Raw genomic sequence first — 19,028 nt, 5'->3', positions numbered from 1 at the left:
TAGGGACCATTGTACTGAAACAAGGACCATTGTACTGAAACAGTGGACATTGTAATGAAACAGGGGACATTGTACTAAAACAGAGGACATTGTACTGAAACAGGGGACATAGCACTGAAACAGGGGACATTGTACTAAAACAGTGGACACTGCACTGAAACAGGGACATTTCACTGAAACAGGGGACATTGTACTAAAACAGGGGACATAGCACTGAAACAGGGGTCATTGTACTAAAACAGTGGACATTGTACAGAAACAGGGGACATAGCACTGAAACAGGGGACATTGTACTGAAACAGGGGACATTGTGCTGAAACAGAGGACATTGTACTGAAACAGGGGACATTCTACTAAAACAGTGGACATTGTGCTGAAACAGGGAACATTGTACGGAAACAGGGGACATTGTACTGAAACAGGGGACAATGTACTGAAACAGGGACCATTATACTGAAACAGGGGACCATTGTACTGAAACAGGGGACATAGCACTAAAACAGTGGACATTGTACTAAAACAGGGGACATAGCACTGAAACAGGGGACATAGCACTGAAACAGTGGACATAGCACTGAAACAGGGGACATTGTACTAAAACAGCGGACATTGTACTGAAACAGGGGACATAGCACTGAAACAGGTGACATTGTACTGAAACAGGGGACATTGTACTGAAATAGGGGACATTGTACTAAAACAGTGGACATTGTACTGAAACAGGGGACATTGTACTGAAACAGGGGACATAGCACTGAAACAGGGGACATTGTACTGAAACAGGGGACATTGTACTGAAACAGGGGACATAGCACTGAAACAGTGGACATTGTACTAAAACAGTGGACATTGTACTGAAACAGGGGACATAGCACTGAAACAGGGGACATAGCACTGAAACAGGGGACATTGTACTAAAACAGTGGACATTGTACTGAAACAGGGGACATAGCACTGAAACAGGTGACATTGTACTGAAACAGGGGACATTGTACTGAAATAGGGGACATTGTACTAAAACAGTGGACATTGTACTGAAACAGGGGACATTGTACTGAAACAGGGGACATAGCACTGACACAGGGGACATTGTACTAAAACAGAGGACATTGTACTGAAACAGGGACCTTTGTACTGAAACAGTGGACATTGTACTGAAACAGGGGACATTGTACTAAAACAGGGGACATTGTACTGAAACATGACATTTTACTGAAACAGTGGACATTGTACTGAAACAGGGGACATTGTACTAAAACAGGGGACATAGCACTGAAACAGTGGACATTGTACTGAAACAGGGGACATTGTACTAAAACAGGGGACATAGCACTGAAACAGGGGACATTGTACTGAAACAGGGGACATAGCACTGAAACAGGGGACATTGTACTAAAACAGTGGACAATGTACTGAAACAGGGGACATTGTGCTGAAACAGGGGACATTGTACTGAAACAGAGGACAATGTACTGAAACAGTGGACAATGTACCGAAACAGGGCACATTGTACTGAAACAGGGACCATTGTACTGAAACAGTGGACATTGTACTGAAACAGGGACCATTGTATTGAAACAGGGGACATTGTACTAAAACAGTGAACATTGTACTGAAACATGACATTTTACTGAAACAGTGGACATTGTACTGAAACAGGGACCATTGTACTGAAACAGTGGACATTGTACTGAAACAGGGGACATTGTACTAAAACAGGGGACATAGCACTGAAACAGGGGACATTGTACTAAAACAGTGGACATTGTACTGAAACAGGGGACATTGTACTAAAACAGTGGACAATGTACCGAAACAGGGCACATTGTACTGAAACAGGGACCATTGTACTGAAACAGTGGACATTGTACTGAAACATGGACCATTGTATTGAAACAGGGGACATTGTACTGAAACAGGGACCATTGTATTGAAACAGTGGACATTGTATTGAAACAGTGGACTTTGTACTGAAACAGTGAACATTCTACAGAAACGGGGCATTGTACTGAAACAGGGCCCATTATGGTGAAACAATGGACATTATGGTGAAGCAATGGACATGATGGTGAAACAGAGGACATTGTATTGAAACACAGGACATTATATTGAAACAGGGGACATAATATTGAAACAGGGGACATTGAAAAGCACTGGACATGGTGTTGAAATTGAGGACATTGTACTGAAATAACAGTGGACATTGGAGTTAAACAGTGTTCACTGTACCATTGTACTGAGTGAAGCAGTGTTCACTGTACCATTGTACTGAGTGAAGCAGTGTTCACTGTACCATTGTACTGAGTGAAGCAGTGTTCACTGTACCATTGTACTGAGTGAAGCAGTGTTCACTGTACCATTGTACTGAGTGTGTGAGTGAGTTGGGTTTAAGGCTGCTTTTAACATTATTCCAGTTATATCACGGCGTGTCAGCTTAATGTGGGAGGAAAGCCCGAAGTGATGCAGGTCTAAGACGTTTACCACTTCGGTGAAACCCACGAGCACGGGTATGCTGCTGACAAACCTAGAAACATAATCGGGGCGAACCGAGATTCGAACCCACAATCATAGGTTTCTGGCGTGCCCAAGGGACGCAACTCTTCACAGCGAATCGCGGCGCCTTAGACGCGTGGGCCACTCATGCCCCCTTTGTACTGAGTGAAGCAGTGTTCACTGTACCATTGTACTGAGTGAAGCAGTGTTCACTGAAACAAGAATGTGCTTCCCACATTGTCTTGAAAGGATTAGAACTTAGAAGTTCAGATTTCTATTTCTTGAGTTGTTTTTTGTAAAGGAAATTAACATCAAAGCAGCACTTTCCTATTTCTATTTCACCTTCTTCCTCTTGACAAATTCACCGAGAAAAATTCAAAACAAAAATCAAATTGGTCTGGCATTATAGCAAAATTGACACAATTTTCCTTGAAATAATGTATCATGATGTGTATCGTACTGTAAATAAAGTATTTCAATACATCTCGGTTTGTAACTTAGATGTTATGTCTTAACACTAGTTGTAACACTCATCAACATTTCAATGAAAATTTGTTTGTTTAACTAAAAGAAATATGAAATGGGCAAAAGTCAAATTACTTTTACCAGCTGGAAGTATAGATGACAGTGGCCTGCTAATAATTGGCTAAATAAACCAGTGGTTGTCATTATGAGCATTGTTCCTCACCAGCAGGGGTACACACAGCCAAGTCACCAAACTTGACCACCCAATCCAGGTTAGTCTCTTCTGCTGACAGGAGTGCTGGGAACCTATCTAACCCAGACCTCTACAGCGAGGCCACTTACTGGGAACCTATCTAAGCCAGACCTCTACAGGGAGGCCACTCACTGGGAACCTATCTAACCCAGACTTCTACAGCGAGGCCACTTACTGGGACCCTATCTAACCCAGACCTCTACAGTGAGGCCACTTACTGGGAACCTATCTAACCCAGACCTCTACAGTGAGGCCACTTACTGGGAACCTATCTAACCCAGACCTCTACAGCGAGGCCACTTACTGGGAACCTATCTAACCCAGACCTCTACAGTGAGGCCACTTACTGGGAACCTATCTAACCCAGACCTCTACAGTGAGGCCACTTACTGGGAACCTATCTAACCCAGACCTCTACAGCGAGGCCACTTACTGGGAACCTGTCTAACCCAGACCTCTACAGCGAGGCCACTTACTGGGACCCTATCTAACCCAGACCTCTACAGTGAGGCCACTTACTGGGAACCTATCTAACCCAGACCTCTACAGTGAGGCCACTTACTGGGACCCTATCTAACCCAAACCTCTACAGTGAGGCCACTTACTGGGAACCTATCTAACCCAGACCTCTACAGTGAGGCCACTTACTGGGAACCTATCTAACCCAGACCTCTACAGTGAGGCCACTTACTGGGACCCTATCTAACCCAGACCTCTACAGTGAGGCCACTTCTCGGACCCTGTCTAACCCAGACTTCTACAGTGAGGCCACTTACTGGGAACCTGTCTAACCCAGACCTCTACAGTGAGGCCACTTACTGGGAACCTATCTAACCCAGACCTCTACAGTGAGGCCACTTACTGGGAACCTATCTAACCCAGACCTCTACAGTGAGGCCACTCACTGGGAACCTATCTAACCCAGACCTCTACAGTGAGGCCACTTACTGGGAACCTATCTAACCCAGACCTCTACAGCGAGGCCACTTACTGGGAACCTATCTAACCCAGACCTCTACAGTGAGGCCACTTACTGGGAACCTATCTAACCCAGACCTCTACAGTGAGGCCACTTACTGGGACCCTGTCTAACCCAGACCTCTACAGGGAGGCCACTTACTGGGAACCTATCTAACCCAGACCTCTACAGTGAGGCCACTTACTGGGAACCTATCTAACCCAGGCCACTTACTGGGAACATGATGACTCGGTCATGCTTGAGGATGTCCTGCCCTCGCAGGTCCACTTGACCACTGTCCACCATAAACACACTGTCCTCCACTTTCACATACTCCGTCAGTTTCACCTGTGTTAGAAATTCAAAGTTTAGTAAAATCTCAACATTTTTTACATTTGGATACTTATCCTGCATTACTACCTTGATGCTTTCACTGCTGATTTCTGAGGAGGAAGATGGAGCTGTGAGAAGTCCTGGCTACAGAAGTTCTTGTTCCAACCAGTTGTGTGGCATGTGCCCTCCCACAGCTACCACGTGACCGGAAGCGGTGAAGTCACGTATAATCACATTACTGCTAGTACGGACATCTGAAATTTTGTGGGGAGGTAGCAAGGCGATGAGCAGGCACTTAAGACATAGTAATGCAAAATAAGTATCCAAATGTAAAAATTACAGAGATTTTACTAATTATTTTTGCCTCATCCTGCATTACAACCTTAAAGCATTTTTAAAAGATGGAACAGATGGAATTTCAGGATAGACCCTCAGCCAGTCCAGGTAACCAGACAGCATCTTGAGCAGGAAAACAGGAAACCACAGACCTTCCTGTCTGATAGAGTCACGCAAGAGAGAGTAGGAGTTGGGAAGTGCAGTCATCGAAAAAGGAAAAGTAGAAAGGGCGTAGGCCAAGTTCTAAATTCCGGTTCAAGCAGCTGGGATAAACGGAAACATGAAAACCCTCTAGTCTGGGGTAATTTCTACCAAAGAGGTCGCAAGGTAGCTCCGAGGTGTAAAAGTCAAGACCGGGTTTGTGACCTGCTGCACCACCAACAGGGGACAAAAACTATGAACACCATCCTTAAGAGCCATTTCTTGGAGACAATGACTGGAGAAGACAGTATCTGAGTTTCAAACACAACCCTCCATGATGGACTTGATGGAACAAGTGCTGTGGAGACAATGACTGGAGAAGACAGTATCTGAGTGTCAAACACAACCCTCCACGATGGACTTGATGGAACAAGTGCTGTGGAGACAATGACTGGAGAAGACAGTATCTGAGTGTCAAACACAACCCTCCATGATGGACTTGATGGAACAAGTGCTGTGGAGACAATGACTGGAGAAGACAGTATCTGAGTGTCAAACACAACCCTCCATGATGGACTTGATGGAACAAGTGCTGTGGAGACAATGACTGGAACAACACCCTCGATTCTAACCTAGTCCATACCTCTGGAGCCTGCTGGATAATGGAGCACAGTTACAGTTAGATAATGTTATGACTAACTCCCCTTTGGGATGTAGACGAGGCCGGAATGAACAGCGGTTTCCAAGATCCACATTGTGTCTCGAGAGGGTTCCAGTTCCGGGTCACATGCTAACTGTGAAAGGGGTGCTGCCTTCTATCGGTTGGAGCAACTTTTCATCAGCAGCTGGATCTCACACAGTTCATCTCTCGGTCATAAGACAGCAGTAAATGCAATACGGAGTAATGCAGGATAAGTTAAAAATATATTAGTTAGCAAAGGATGCTTTCAGGCTGTTGATAATTGGAGCGCTATATTCTCAAACTTTGTACAGTCCGATGACTAGCAGTAATGTGATTATACAGACTTTGCCACTTCCGGTCACTTGTCCTGTGAAGATCCGACGAAAGAGGCGACGAATGGGATCAGGTGGTCAGGCTTGCTGACTTGGTTTGATGCATGTCATTGTATTCCAATTGTATCATATAGACAGAATATTGCTGAGAGCGGCATTAAACAAAGAAACAAAACAAAAACTTCTGGTCACGTAGTAACTGTGGCCGAGGGTATATGCCACACAACTGGTTGGAACAACTTCTGCAGCCAAGACCTCTCTCATCTCCGTATTCCTAGTCATAAAACAGGACTTAAAGCATAATGGTAGTGAGGCAGGATAAGATAAAAAAATTATTCATTTGATCGTCATCCAGTTTTCCTGGAAAGTGAGGCATTTCAAAAGAAAAGCATTAAAGACCAGACATATTAAACAAAACTGAGTCTGACAAAGAAATTATAACATGTGATGAACGACACATCAGGTTTGTAAACAAAAGGGATTTCAACATGCAGATTTCATTCGACTGCAGGATTTGCAAAGCATGTGTACCGCCAACTGTGTGTCGACAGCTATTTTGCAAATCTTTTCATGAGTATGTTCTTATATCTGCATGTCTATGTTTGTATTAGGGCTGGGACGGGTAACTCGGGTACTCAGGTCGGGTGGGTACTGAGTAGGATCCAGGTACCCGAAGGACTACCTGGACCGGTGGTTAGTCACGTGATATATTGTTTAATGGCAACAATCATCTGGAACTCTATGGTTACACTATAAGTGACTAATGTTCGCATTTCTTTCTGACTAAGCACCAGTCCTTCTGACTATATATGTTTGAATAAAGATAAAACTTCAGTCAATTTCAGTGTATGCATAACCAGATCGTTTTATATGTGTATCTGAATACATTTTGCCAGGGCTACGGTCAAACTATTTCCAATCGGATATTTAGACCTATCTTTTAAGACCTACAACGGGTACCCGGGTAGGGTCGGGTAATAGGGGAGCGGGTACCCGGGTAGTAAATTTCGACTCATCCCAGCCCTAGTTTGAATATCTATCTTTGCATGTGTGCATGTATACATGTCTATACTCACCGGCCTAAAGTTGTTGGAGTACACCTCTGCCTGCAGAAATGTCTGAATGTCTCTGATGTTGTTCAGAGTAGCACTCATGCCAACAATCTGTGTCCCTGACAACAGACAGACACATACTCCATAAATTACAGTTAATAATAAATAATTCCACTCCTGCACATAGTAGATGTTGTCATATACTGCAGCCAGCATCATCCAACAGGACTCTAAATAAACCAGGCTTGAGCACTGATCTATGTGAGACAGTGTGCCACATTGTTACCACAATGAGTGAGTGAGTTGGATTAAACGCTGCTTTGAACAGTATTCCAGTTAAACCACAGCCTGTCAGCACGGGTATGCTGCTAACAAACATAATAGGGGCAAAACAGGTTTCCAACCCAAGATCACAGATTTCTGGAGTGTCCAAGGGATGCAACTCTGTACAGGGAATTGAAGTGCCGTAGACAACAGAGCCACCTGTGCCCCTTGTTACCCCTGTGTCCACAAGTTAGTTGTCTCTAACAGCAAGCAAGGAGAACATGGGACCTATCTGCCAACTTCCAGAGGCTACCAGTTTTCTGGGTCAACTAGTCCCAGGGAGACTCTCTAATGTGGAGACTTTTTCAAGATGCCTTCAAAGTAATGGGAAATAACTCTATAGCATGTGCCATGCACACATACATGGAACGAAAGATGTATTGATTTATCAGTTACTTTTATCCAAGATGCTATATATTGATAGGACCATACTCGTGTGTAGAATACAAACAGCATACAAATCAAGGCTACAATAGCACCACAAACTTACCAAAATAGCAATACTAAGTATTTGTGTCCTTGTCAAATTAGGTACAACCTTTGACTGAAATTATACTCATACTGAAAAACATGTATCTGAAAATGATTAGAATTAAAGGAACATCCTTGCACAGATCCATCGTTTTGTTTGCAATACATATGAGTATGTACCACAATACAGCCACTGACTTGGTTGATGCATGTCATCGTATCCCACTTGCGTAGATCGATGCTCATTATGTCAATCACAGTCTGGTCCAGACTCTATTATTTACAGACTGGAATATTGCAGAGTGTGATGTTAAACAACAAATAAACAAACAAATAAAACTACATATTGCAATAAATTGCTGAACAATTTTCAAAATTTCCCTTAACACAAAGCACATGCAGTACCCCCACAGTGCAGCAACTTGAGTAACGCTGCCTCCAGTATGGCCCCGACACACAGCATGCAGAGTAACCCAACTCACCCCCACGGTGTAGCAACTTGAGTAACGCTGCTTCCAGTATGGCCCCGACACACAGCATGCAGAGTAACCCAACTCACCCCCACGGTGTAGCAACTTGAGTAACGCTGCTTCCAGTATGGCCCCGACACACAGCATGCAGAGTAACCCAACTCACCCCCACGGTGCAGCAACTTGAGTAACGCTGCTTCCAGTATGGCCCCGACACACAGCATGCAGAGTAACCCAACTCACCCTCACAGTGCAGCAACTTGAGTAATGCTGCCTCCAGTATGGCCCCGACACACAGCATGTAGAGTAACCCAACTCACCCCCACAGTGCAGCAACTTGAGTAACGCTGCCTCCAGTATGGCCCCGACACAAAGCATGCAGAGTAACCCAACTCACCCTCACAGTGCAGCAACTTGAGTAATGCTGCCTCCAGTATGGCCCCGACACACAGCATGTAGAGTAACCCAACTCACCCCCACAGTGCAGCAACTTGAGTAACGCTGCCTCCAGTATGGCCCCGACACAAAGCATGCAGAGTAACCCAACTCACCCCCACAGTGCAGCAACTTGAGTAACGCTGCCTCCAGTATGGCCCCGACACAAAGCATGTAGAGTAACCCAACTCACCCCCACAGTGCAGCAACTTGAGTAACGCTGCCTCCAGTATGGCCCCGACACAAAGCATGCAGAGTAACCCAACTCACCCCCACAGTGCAGCAACTTGAGTAACGCTGCCTCCAGTATGGCCCCGACACAAAGCATGCAGAGTAACCCAACTCACCCCCACAGTGCAGCAACTTGAGTAACGCTGCCTCCAGTATGGCCCCGACACAAAGCATGTAGAGTAACCCAACTCACCCCCACAGTGCAGCAACTTGAGTAACGCTGCCTCCAGTATGGCCCCGACACAATGCATGTAGAGTAACCCAACTCACCCCCACGGTGCAGCAACTTGAGTAACGCTGCCTCCAGTATGGCCCCGACACAAAGCATGCAGAGTAACCCAACTCACCCTCACAGTGCAGCAACTTGAGTAACGCTGCCTCCAGTATGGCCCCGACACAAAGCATGCAGAGTAACCCAACTCACCCCCACAGTGCAGCAACTTGAGCAACGCTGCCTCCAGTATGGCCCCGACACAATGCATGTAGAGTAACCCAACTCACCCCCACAGTGCAGCAACTTGAGTAACGCTGCCTCCAGTATGGCCCCGACACAATGCATGTAGAGTAACCCAACTCACCCCCACGGTGCAGCAACTTGAGTAACGCTGCCTCCAGTATGGCCCCGACACAAAACATGTAGAGTAACCCAACTCACCCCCACAGTGCAGCAACTTGAGCAACGCTGCCTCCAGTATGGCCCCGACACAAAGCATGCAGAGTAACCCAACTCACCCCCACAGTGCAGCAACTTGAGTAACGCTGCCTCCAGTATGGCCCCGACACAAAGCATGCAGAGTAACCCAACTCACCCCCACAGTGCAGCAACTTGAGTAACGCTGCCTCCAGTATGGCCCCGACACAAAGCATGTAGAGTAACCCAACTCACCCCCACAGTGCAGCAACTTGAGTAACGCTGCCTCCAGTATGGCCCCGACACAATGCATGTAGAGTAACCCAACTCACCCCCACGGTGCAGCAACTTGAGTAACGCTGCCTCCAGTATGGCCCCGACACAAAGCATGCAGAGTAACCCAACTCACCCCCACAGTGCAGCAACTTGAGTAACGCTGCCTCCAGTATGGCCCCGACACAAAGCATGCAGAGTAACCCAACTCACCCCCACAGTGCAGCAACTTGAGCAACGCTGCCTCCAGTATGGCCCCGACACAATGCATGTAGAGTAACCCAACTCACCCCCACAGTGCAGCAACTTGAGTAACGCTGCCTCCAGTATGGCCCCTCTACTTCCTCCCTCTCCTATCATGTGTAGCTGGAACAAATCACACTTCATCCGAGTCCTGTCCATCATCAATACATCATGTGTATGTATTCACTAAATTCCTCCATCACCCATGAATATATAGTCTGCTTTGCGGTCTAGTCACTATGTTTAACCTACAAATCAAGCGACGTCCAGATTCCAGCCATTGCTCAGACCAGTGAGTGTTCAGATGACATCTGCAACACTGCCTGCATGTGCAACATGTGCCAAAGCCTTACAGCCTTTTTCTCCTTTCTCCTTTACTGAACAGAGCAGGGCTCATTTGACTTCCCTGAGTTATATACATCCTCATTTCATAATAAAATTAAAGAGAGATACACGACACTATTACACTGCATATCAGCCCTAAGTATTCCTGGGTGGTGGAGGAGTGAAGCGTGTACACACATGTGGAGTAGTTTCATCAGCCCACACCAACTGTTTTGTTTTACAGATTTGTTTGTCAATAAACCGAGACGTATGAAGCAAAAAGCATGTCACGTTATGAAATTGAAGCATCTAATAGATATACCCGAAGTTGATATTCTAACCTCAGAATTCCAGAGAAGCTGTATATTTGTACAATTAATGCTAAACATATCACCATAACCCAATTAATTCCGAGTTGTGAACAAATATGAATGAAAACTACAAAACCCCAACAGTCTAACACTGCGGGTAATTCCCCAATGTAGCCTTTAGATCTGGCATACACGTTTGAACAGGTCTTTATTTACTGACAGAATGCAGGCATGACATGTTTATACAAGAACTCTTATACAGTGAATAATACACAAAGTGCTATGTCATGCTTATTTTGTAACTGAGACACATATTGCTGTTGCGAGATTATGCAATATACCGGGTATGACACATTGGGGCAGGCCATGAACCAATGGAAATTACAAGTTAGTTAAAAAATCATTTTAAGCAGAATTATATATAAAATAGGTCATTCGTTTAAAAATTATCTGAAGCCATACCAATGTTTCCGCTGGAGACAAATGGCATAAGGACATTTCATGACATTCTCATATATCATTGCCAAATATGAAAAAAGTCTGGATGTCCTAGAAAACAGCTCAGTGTGAAACTGTGCTCACCTCATCCACAACCACAAGGCCCAGAGAGTCGAGGTAGTGAGTTTCTATCATGCTGTTCACCAGGGAGTGGGCCTTCTCCAAGGTAGCTATGTAGAGGGTCCGCTTGCGGCGCCGCTTGACAGGAGGGAACCTCCCCTTGCTTCCGGCATACTCTTCAACAAGGAAGTCCAGCTCCAGGGCAAACTGACACAGGTTCCGTACCTAGTAACCATGGTAACAGGAACAGGACATATTATGTTCTATGATGTCACAGTCTCACATTGTCGATGTCATGGTTATTCTATTACTGGTTTCACATGGTTTCAATACAATTGATAACTTCAAAAATTCCTTTGCAAAATACAGAAATTCTAAGACTCTGACGACATGGTAAAATCAGTCACACACACACAAATATATACCACTAAACTAGGGGATACTGAAGTATTTCATACTGTTACAAAACAGCGGCCTGAGGTAATGTTATAATGTTTTGTTCTGTTTGTAGTGGCAATGCAGTTGATCAATCATTGCAAAGGTTAACAATCACTGATAGTTTTAAAGTTGTCTCTTTTCATTTTTCCTATCCATCAAGGATAAAACAAATGCTCCGGTAAATAAAAATATATTCAAAGTAGTATTTTTATATTTTCTAAATGTGTTTTTGGACACTGGTCAGTTGACATTTTTTTTAACAAAATCACAAACATAGGTTGGTGGGGACCTATTCTTACCCCGAATGTCCAGTGGATAAAACAAGTGTTGACTTTTGAGTATACCTTTTCCTGTACGATGGAGACATAAGGCAGGATGAGGATGGCATCTTTCTTCTTACACAGCAGCTCACGAAGGATGAGGATCTCGGCAACTAAAGTCTTGCCTCCACTGGTGGGGAGGGAGTAGATCAGATTCCTGCCCTGGAGCACTGCTGGGAGTCGGAGACATTCTTCCTGCCAATCTGATCAACATCAACAACAGTGTTAGAAAGTGTGTTAGGATGTCCTAGAGGACATTTTAAGTTGCATTCAACGACAGTATTTTTAAGCCTGTGAGAACCCAGTAAGTAATTCATATTCATAATTAACGGTAGAGATAAATGTCCTTCTGTATTTCATATTAATAGATCAATTCCCTCACCATAGAACTTCTTAATTCCTCTGTGAGTCTCCAGCAGCTTCTGCACCTTGGAGGGAAGGCCGTAGAACGGCCCTATGTCCACATCCGTGCCCTGCTTCTGTATCGCTAGAGCCTCCATCTGAGCCTGCTCCAATACCGTCTCCCGGAGCAGATCCACTGCGTGATTCACACCAGACGGAGCCATGGAGTTGCGCTTCATCTTCTGCTTGAGTCTATCCTTTAAAGACAAATGTTTAGTCCCTTCATGTACAGCATCTCCTGTCCCACCACTCACAGCGGGCTGGACTTTGAAGGTTCCTCCATCAGTTGCAGAACTTCCATTTGGTTTGCTTGTTGCCTTGACTACCACACTGTCAATTCCGCATCTCACAGATTCAACTGCATCTGATGTGTTTGATGTTGTATGAACACTCGAAGAGTCAGATTTCTCCAACTTTCCAACTAATGCCATTTTTTCCCCTGGTATCTGTCAACAACAAAATGTAAATCATACATATATTGTCTGTTCTACTGGGTTATTTCCTACATGATGATAAACAAACGATTCATGTTGTTCATGCATCCTTTTTGTGAAAACTTTGTCAGCTTGACCAGTCTTTGTGTCTGTCCAAAGTCTAAGCCTATTAAACCCTATTTTGATCTTTCATACATGGTAACAGTCTGAACTTAGATCTTAGCATCATTTATAGTTCAGTTTGGTGTTATCATACCAGATCTCACAAGACCAAACTAGTAAAATCTAGATATGTTATATTTGTATGCCTATCCAGCATTACTCCTTAATGTATTTACTCCTTGTTTTGACAAAATAAAGGAGCTGTGTGAGGTCCAGCTGAAGAAGTTGTTCCAAATAGTTGTGTGGCTAATCCCATTTAATGGACTTCAAAAAAACATCCTTCCAAGATGGTTCTTATAGAGCAGTCACGTTGTAGAGCTATCGTAGAGGCAACCACTCCAATCTCATAAGTGTTAAAGGTCTGGGTGGATCAAGGTTGCCAATTTCATAAGCCTGAAGTATGACAGCTCTCAACCATAATGATACAGTGTTGTGGTTGGCTTCAGTCCTTGAATAAAACAGAGCTCCAGATAAGCTTTTGGTGTTGTGGGTATTTTACCCATGCATTTTAAAACCATTGGGTATCAGTAATTCTAACTGGGTATTCAAATTTCAGTTACCCACTAATTTTTACAGATGTGGGTATTTAAGTTAAATATTTAAAAACACTATTCATCTGGTACCAGCAAACTGGTGTCCTGTGGGTTCAAGAGCTTTATAGGACTCAAAAATACCACGATACTTCCACAAGAAAGTGTGATGGCAAATGATCATGATGTAACTGTCATCGTGGAGTTTGGCAAGGTTGACGGAATTCCTGTTTATAATTTCAAAATAAGTTGCTGATTTCCTAATCGAATACGCAGGGTTACTTCACAATATTTTGATGATACGCACAAGTTATATTTTTGTAGCGTATGTGTAATGTTCATTGCGTATTTGATACGCTTGGATTTTATTTTACTGCTTTTTTCTGTATTTCTGATGGGTATTTTACCAAGAATTACGCAGCTTATCTGGAGCTCTGTAAAAAGTTGTTTCAAAGCACCAAGCTTCGGGCCTTGAATAAAAAGTTGTTTCAAAGCACCACGCAAAGTCTTGGAGCAATGGATATAACTCATAATGCAGGCACAGGGCATAATAAGAGTTCTTCCTCATCTTTGATGGATGATACAGGTGGAATGGAGAAAGACCAGTTATTGATTCCAGGCAGTGAAATCCCAGCAGTCTGATGTGACCGACTGTGTGTACCACGCTCAAGCATACATGGGTAATGTCGAAATAGTGAAGCTCACTAACCCTTGCCACCATGGCCAGTGCCAAAAACAGATAGTTTTTTGGTGAGGTTATAAAACAATGTAGCATGAAGAGGCTCGAAAGACTGAGCACGAAGAATGACATCCCAATCCCATACGGAAGGGCAAATCTTGAGCGTCATTGCACCTGTAGTTCCACCTCAGACAGGAGGTGCCAACACCAAATGGAGAGCCACCAAAATATACTCAAATATACTATACTGTGTCAACTCTGCCACTGTCTGAGGTGGTTGCTGTTGAGTTCGAACCCTACGTCCAAGCTCGTCCAAAAGTGTTCATTTGGATTTATGTCAGTTCAGATGGCAGGCCAGTCATCACACAGATGTTGTTCCGGTCAGAAAGTCTCCTGTGAACCTTGCAGTGTGTGGAGGTGCATTGTCATGCTGGAAAACAAGCTGATGTTGGGTGCCATGTTGAGCCAGTAATGGCAACAATTCTGAAATGTTCACATTACCTCGAGCATTGAGGTTGCCTTGGATAAAAACCAACTGTGACGAGAAATGAGAATTGATAGCACCTCATACCATTTCACTGCCTCCTCCAAAGCAATCCCAGTTGTCAACAAAGCGTTCTCCCTTACATCATATGCCAAACACAGTCAAGTGCCTCCTGATGGTTTGGGGGGCTAATGTGGCGTTGACGGGTCCCAAAAGCCCTCCTGGTTATGTCTACAGCTAATTGGAACCTGTTTCAAAGGTGCAAAAGACAGATGTGACGGTCTTAGCGCAGTGTCGTCAAAGGTGCTGCACCAGGTCTCGGACGGTCTGCAGCTGTCCCTGTTGCGTTAAAAGATGCCACAGTGGAGTTATCATGCATGGATGGATGTTTAAACGTCTGGCAATGATCACTTGAGTTGCCTTTTCTTGCAGCATTCCCATTGCTTGGTTCCTCCCATTCCTATATCGAGGTGACAATGAAGGGTGGTGCCTCATTGCCCTGCGGACATGTTACCGTGGCGCTGATTACAACGGGTCATAAATCTGCAATGAAGCAGGTGTAATCACAATGCGTTCCCACTGGGGCTGGGACGGGTAACTCGGGTACTAGATCGGGTGGTTCCTGAGTAGGACCCGCATACCCACAGGACTACCCGGACCCGTGGTTAGTCATGTGATATATTGTTTAATGGCAAACATTATCTAGAACTTCCACGGTTACACTATATGTGACTAATGTTTGCCTTTCTTTCTGACTCTGCACTCATTCCTTCTTACTTTCTATGTTTGAATAGAGATAAAACTTCAGTCAACTTCAGTATGCAAGACTAGATCATTTTTTATGAGTATTTAAATACATTTTGCCAGGGCCAGGGTCAGACCATACCCAATAGGACATTTGTACCTATTTCTTGAGACCACAAAATAATGTGACCACAACTGGCACAAAGTGAATTCAAAATGCCAAATGGAACAATACACCTGATACTTGATTTCCTTTAGCCGATTTGATTGGCTAAGCTACCAAGTCTAACATACCAATAAGAATGCGAGTTACAAACTAGCCTCAATGTTGGGTTGGCGATATCAACAACATGGCGGCCAGTCCCATTGATTACAATAGAGTTTGCGAGAATTTCAAGGTTGAAATACTGACTGACAGGCAAAAGAAAGCCCCCAAAAATAATTTTTTGATGGAAAGGATGTCTTCACGTCCATAAACAATAGCAGTGACTTTGGTTTCAAGGTGATACGAGTTACCTCCCTTACCCATTTTCTTGATTGGTCAGTAAATTGTCAATTAAAATCAAGGAGAGGAAATTTAAGATCGTGAAAACCTTGTGGTTTGGTCCAGGGGTTAGTGAAGGTTTACGGAAATGTGAGCCATGGAGATATAGAGGATGGGCACAGACTGCTTGACAGCAAAACATGGATACATTCAGTAATCAAGGTGAATCCACGGTCAAGATCAAGATTGGTCTAGCAATGCTTCCAACAGTATTTCAGTCACCATGATCATCACCTTGATTACAGGCGTGCCAGCTAAATCCTGTTACTGATTGAGGATAGATTCCTTGTCGGTGATTCCATGTCTACTGGTATGTGTCTAGTGGAACAACATATTTGTCACACCCTGCTGCTGGCCTCCCGTCCCCTCTATCATAGAAACATATATACATACATATAATGACAGAGTTAAAACAGCAATAACATATTCTGAATTGCAAAAACCTTTATCATTTTGAATCAATCATTATAAAATACACATAGCCAATACAATGTTTGAAATTAAAAATGAAATTCTTTGTAATAATGCTATGATTGAAAATTCACAATTAATCCCCAGATTACCACATAATCATCATAATAGCAAATAACATCAAGGAACCAAGGACCCTCAATAACAGTAACACTGCAATATGTAGTGGTTCCTTACATACAATTGCTTAATTCCATGACAACTAATAACTTACATGTGAATTACTCTTCTCTGGATAAGATGAATGATTTTCACTACAGAATGAGTTAATGAACCAGTCTTCTTCAAAAGAGAATGAGTCGTGAGCCTGTGAATGCATTGTGTGCTTCTGGATTTTCTCGTGATGCTTCTTGGCACTGCTAACAATATTACTTGAGTCAAGCAGAGATGAGGCACTTCTTTTCCTTGAACGAGCAACCCTTCTAGTTGGACCAGCTTCATCACTCTCCATCTGAATACATAATATAACCTTTTTGACATTTGCAATTTTTAAGGGGTTTGCTATACACATGTTATCATCATAACGACTGGTGGACCAAACAGTTTTGTTTCTATTGCTGATGTAGGTAGCTGCCCTTACGATATCTTCTCATCCGTTCATCTTTGACGGATGTTTTTAATATGCCAGAAAAATCTGTATATAGGTCAAAGACTTGTTCCTGAGAAATGTAATAATAATTATAATAAGTTAATGGCAAAAGTCAATAAGTCTGAAAGTTTCAAAATGATGCAATATCACAACAAATCAATGCAAAACCGTTAATGAATGGATGAATATATATGATCTGGCCATTAAACATTGAGATAAGAAAAGCTCTTGACTAGTCTAAGCCTCTCCCATGGACCAGTCAGATTCCACCTCTCGCATGTCTCGTATCACTTCCGTTTGCTTCACACAAAATGGTGGCACCCAGTCAGGACAATCTGATCGATAATCTTGATCTATATTGTGATAAAACGGGTCTTACATCGTGAAATGCATCAAATCACGTCAGCACATTGATTAAAAACATGAAAAGATTTGGAAAATATCTGCTGACAATGAGCTGCACATGCTTTGCAAATCCTGCAATAGACCGAAATCTGCATGACAGTTTACGAACCGGATTTCGATTTTGATTGAACTAAGCATTGACTCGTTAGTCCAGCCAAAACGTAACTCCATAATACCAGCCTAGTTCGGCAAGGGTGGAAACTGGACTTTTTCCCATGATAGTTGATACAGAAAGTACAATACAAAGACATGTGCTGCTCAGAATTTTAATTACGATTTTTTTATGGTTGTGCATTATTCTATTTAAATCGATACAGTAAGTAGGGCTAATCCTTACTATTTACTTTTAATTTATGAAAATATCATTTCGGCCTATTGCTTTAGGTAAAATAACATATGCTATTCATTAAAATTAATAAGAAATAGTTTTATCAATTTTTCTTCTGCTAACGGATGGAAACCAATATTCTCCAAATTTGATCTACAAATACTTATCCACGACACAATGTACGATGGGTTTTTGTAGATATATTCAGGCCATGCATTTGTATTAAAAAGTGCTATAAAAATGTTTAAACCATTTTTATAAACGGAAAAAACAGAGCGATTGGAAGCAATGACTGAACTAAATGTGCATCATGTTGTTGGATTTTTGGCTATGTGAATTAGTCACCCCATGTTTTTTCTAAAGTAATTTGAGCAAGGTGCTTATCTGCTGTGTTTGTAATAATTCCTAACATGCTAACAAGAGCCAAACTTAAATTCTGATAGATGTTTTCTCTCAAAAAATATGCAGTATACCGGACACCTTCTGCCATTTCACAGCTTCCCCAGACAAGGGAGTTACCTGACTAAAAAAATCCAGTTTCCACAATCAAACTAATCACATTAGATGATACAAATGCATTATTCTGCTTATTTCGAGCTTTATTGCCTGTTTTCAAAAGTGAGGCTGTCCACAGCTGAGCTATAGATATGTAAGTAGTATCAAACAAACATGGTGGTATAAACCTCCCTTCAAAAGTAAAATGAGTCAGGTTCATGTGTGGGCTAAAATGAAGATAACTGGTTACATAGATAATTGGTCCCTAGCCAGTAGTGTGAAAAAAATATGATGAAGTCACTGAAGACAATATCTAAACAAAGGACATGTTTAAAAGATATGACCAGACATTACTTACAAGTATAATCCTTGTACTAGTTCGTCATGTACTTCTTTCCACTTTAGCATATAAATAGGGATTATGCAGTCGTGTAATGGATCATTGAATGCCTCAAATCTTAACTTCAACACAAGACACTAGTCTTTTAGTCACCAGCATAGAACAGTTTCTAAAGTTCTTGCCAAAATGTAGGGCTAATAAACTTTGATGAGCATTATATATTGTTATGGTTCGTTTGCCATAACCTACGGGTGTAGGGTGGATGTCATCTACCGCAGCTCTATGTTTATGAAAACCAGAGGCCATACACCTGTATACGGTCTCTGTGAAAACAAATAAATAGGCCC

The 19,028-nt window shown here is 43.0% G+C and overlaps 1 protein-coding gene across 1 annotated transcript in view; it reads right to left on the bottom strand.

Annotated features, from left to right (window-relative positions):
• Positions 1–18,710, bottom strand: part of LOC139452500 (helicase POLQ-like) — a 36,896-nt gene extending 18,186 nt beyond the window's left edge. The window contains exons 1-8 of the mRNA XM_071234001.1: positions 18,700–18,710; positions 16,739–16,975; positions 12,457–12,922; positions 12,099–12,277; positions 11,341–11,541; positions 10,171–10,246; positions 7,070–7,164; positions 4,404–4,517 (exon numbers count right to left, since the gene is read on the bottom strand). Of these exons, the coding sequence (XP_071090102.1) occupies positions 4,404–4,517; positions 7,070–7,164; positions 10,171–10,246; positions 11,341–11,541; positions 12,099–12,277; positions 12,457–12,922; positions 16,739–16,975 (1,368 nt within the window). The 5' untranslated portion in view covers positions 18,700–18,710. The remainder of the gene's footprint in view (positions 1–4,403; positions 4,518–7,069; positions 7,165–10,170; positions 10,247–11,340; positions 11,542–12,098; positions 12,278–12,456; positions 12,923–16,738; positions 16,976–18,699) is intronic.
• Positions 18,711–19,028: the final 318 nt, after the last annotated feature.

This window comes from Haliotis cracherodii, unplaced genomic scaffold (genome assembly GCF_022045235.1).
Source record: "Haliotis cracherodii isolate W230 unplaced genomic scaffold, xgHalCrac1.p SCAF_9, whole genome shotgun sequence".
Taxonomy (NCBI): domain Eukaryota; kingdom Metazoa; phylum Mollusca; class Gastropoda; order Lepetellida; family Haliotidae; genus Haliotis; species Haliotis cracherodii.
The sequence above is the reverse complement of the archived record's forward strand: the minus strand, read 5'-3'. Positions and strand labels throughout refer to the sequence as shown.